The 915-nt window shown below is 60.4% G+C and overlaps 1 protein-coding gene across 1 annotated transcript in view; it reads left to right on the top strand.

The window, feature by feature from the left end:
• The first annotated feature begins 289 nt into the window (after positions 1-289).
• The window catches only part of LOC122542960 (phosphatidylinositide phosphatase SAC2-like), a 9,212-nt gene continuing 8,586 nt past the window's right edge, over positions 290-915 (top strand). The window contains exon 1 of the mRNA XM_043681102.1: positions 290-622. Within this exon, the coding sequence (XP_043537037.1) occupies positions 526-622 (97 nt within the window). The 5' untranslated portion in view covers positions 290-525. The remainder of the gene's footprint in view (positions 623-915) is intronic.

Here is a 915-nt window from a genome sequence, read left to right on the forward strand (position 1 = left end):
AAACTCTCCCTCCCTCCACCCACCCACCCCACCGCAGATGCCTGCGGAGCTGCTGAGTTCCTCCAGCATTTGCCCTGGCTCAGCCAGCAGCGCAGTGTGCCGCGGGTGCGCGTTGAGGCGTTAGGCGAATGCAACTCGCCATTCGGCGGGACGGAGCGGCTGTGCGTGTGTGGGGTGGGGGGTGGCTGACCGCAAAGGGGAGCACGGATGGAGGGGGAGTGAGTTCCTTTTCGGGAGGGCTGGGATGAGCCCCCCCGTCCGGGCCAGGAGAAGCATGTGTTGTTGTTGCATTTTTGTTTTTGCAGGCTGAGCTGTCGGGCCAGGGGTGCTGGGAGGACAGTGTGTGTGTGTGTGCAGGAGCTCGCATTGAGTGCTCCTGTCCCTGAGGGGAGCCAGCCCTGTCCGCCTGTGTGTTTGGAACCCAGCCTCTGTGACGGTCAAACAGAACCAAGGCGATGTTTTCATTTGCAACCGTCCGCACAGGGCAAGGGGGGCAGCGACCCGGCTCTGTGTGTGTGTTGGCGAATGGAGCTGTTCAAGTCACAGGCCGAGTACACACTGAAGGGAACTGACAGCTACCTGTCCTGCAGCCGTTCCAGTGGGAGCATGCAAATCAAGGCAGGTCAGTGTGGGACACACACACACACACAGAGAGAGAGAGAGAGAGAGACCTCCCACCTCAGAGCACAGTCTCTCCCCCGCCTTCACACACCACACACCCTCCAGCACACACACACTCTCCAGCACACACACTCTATGTCTCCAGCACACACACACTCTCCAGCACACACACTCTATGTCTCCAGCACACACACACTCCCCAGCACACACACTCTATGTCTCCAGCACACACACTCTCTCCAGCGCACACACACACTCTCTCCAGCGCGCGCACACACACTCTCTCCAGCGCGC

This window comes from Chiloscyllium plagiosum, chromosome 42 (genome assembly GCF_004010195.1).
Source record: "Chiloscyllium plagiosum isolate BGI_BamShark_2017 chromosome 42, ASM401019v2, whole genome shotgun sequence".
Taxonomy (NCBI): domain Eukaryota; kingdom Metazoa; phylum Chordata; class Chondrichthyes; order Orectolobiformes; family Hemiscylliidae; genus Chiloscyllium; species Chiloscyllium plagiosum.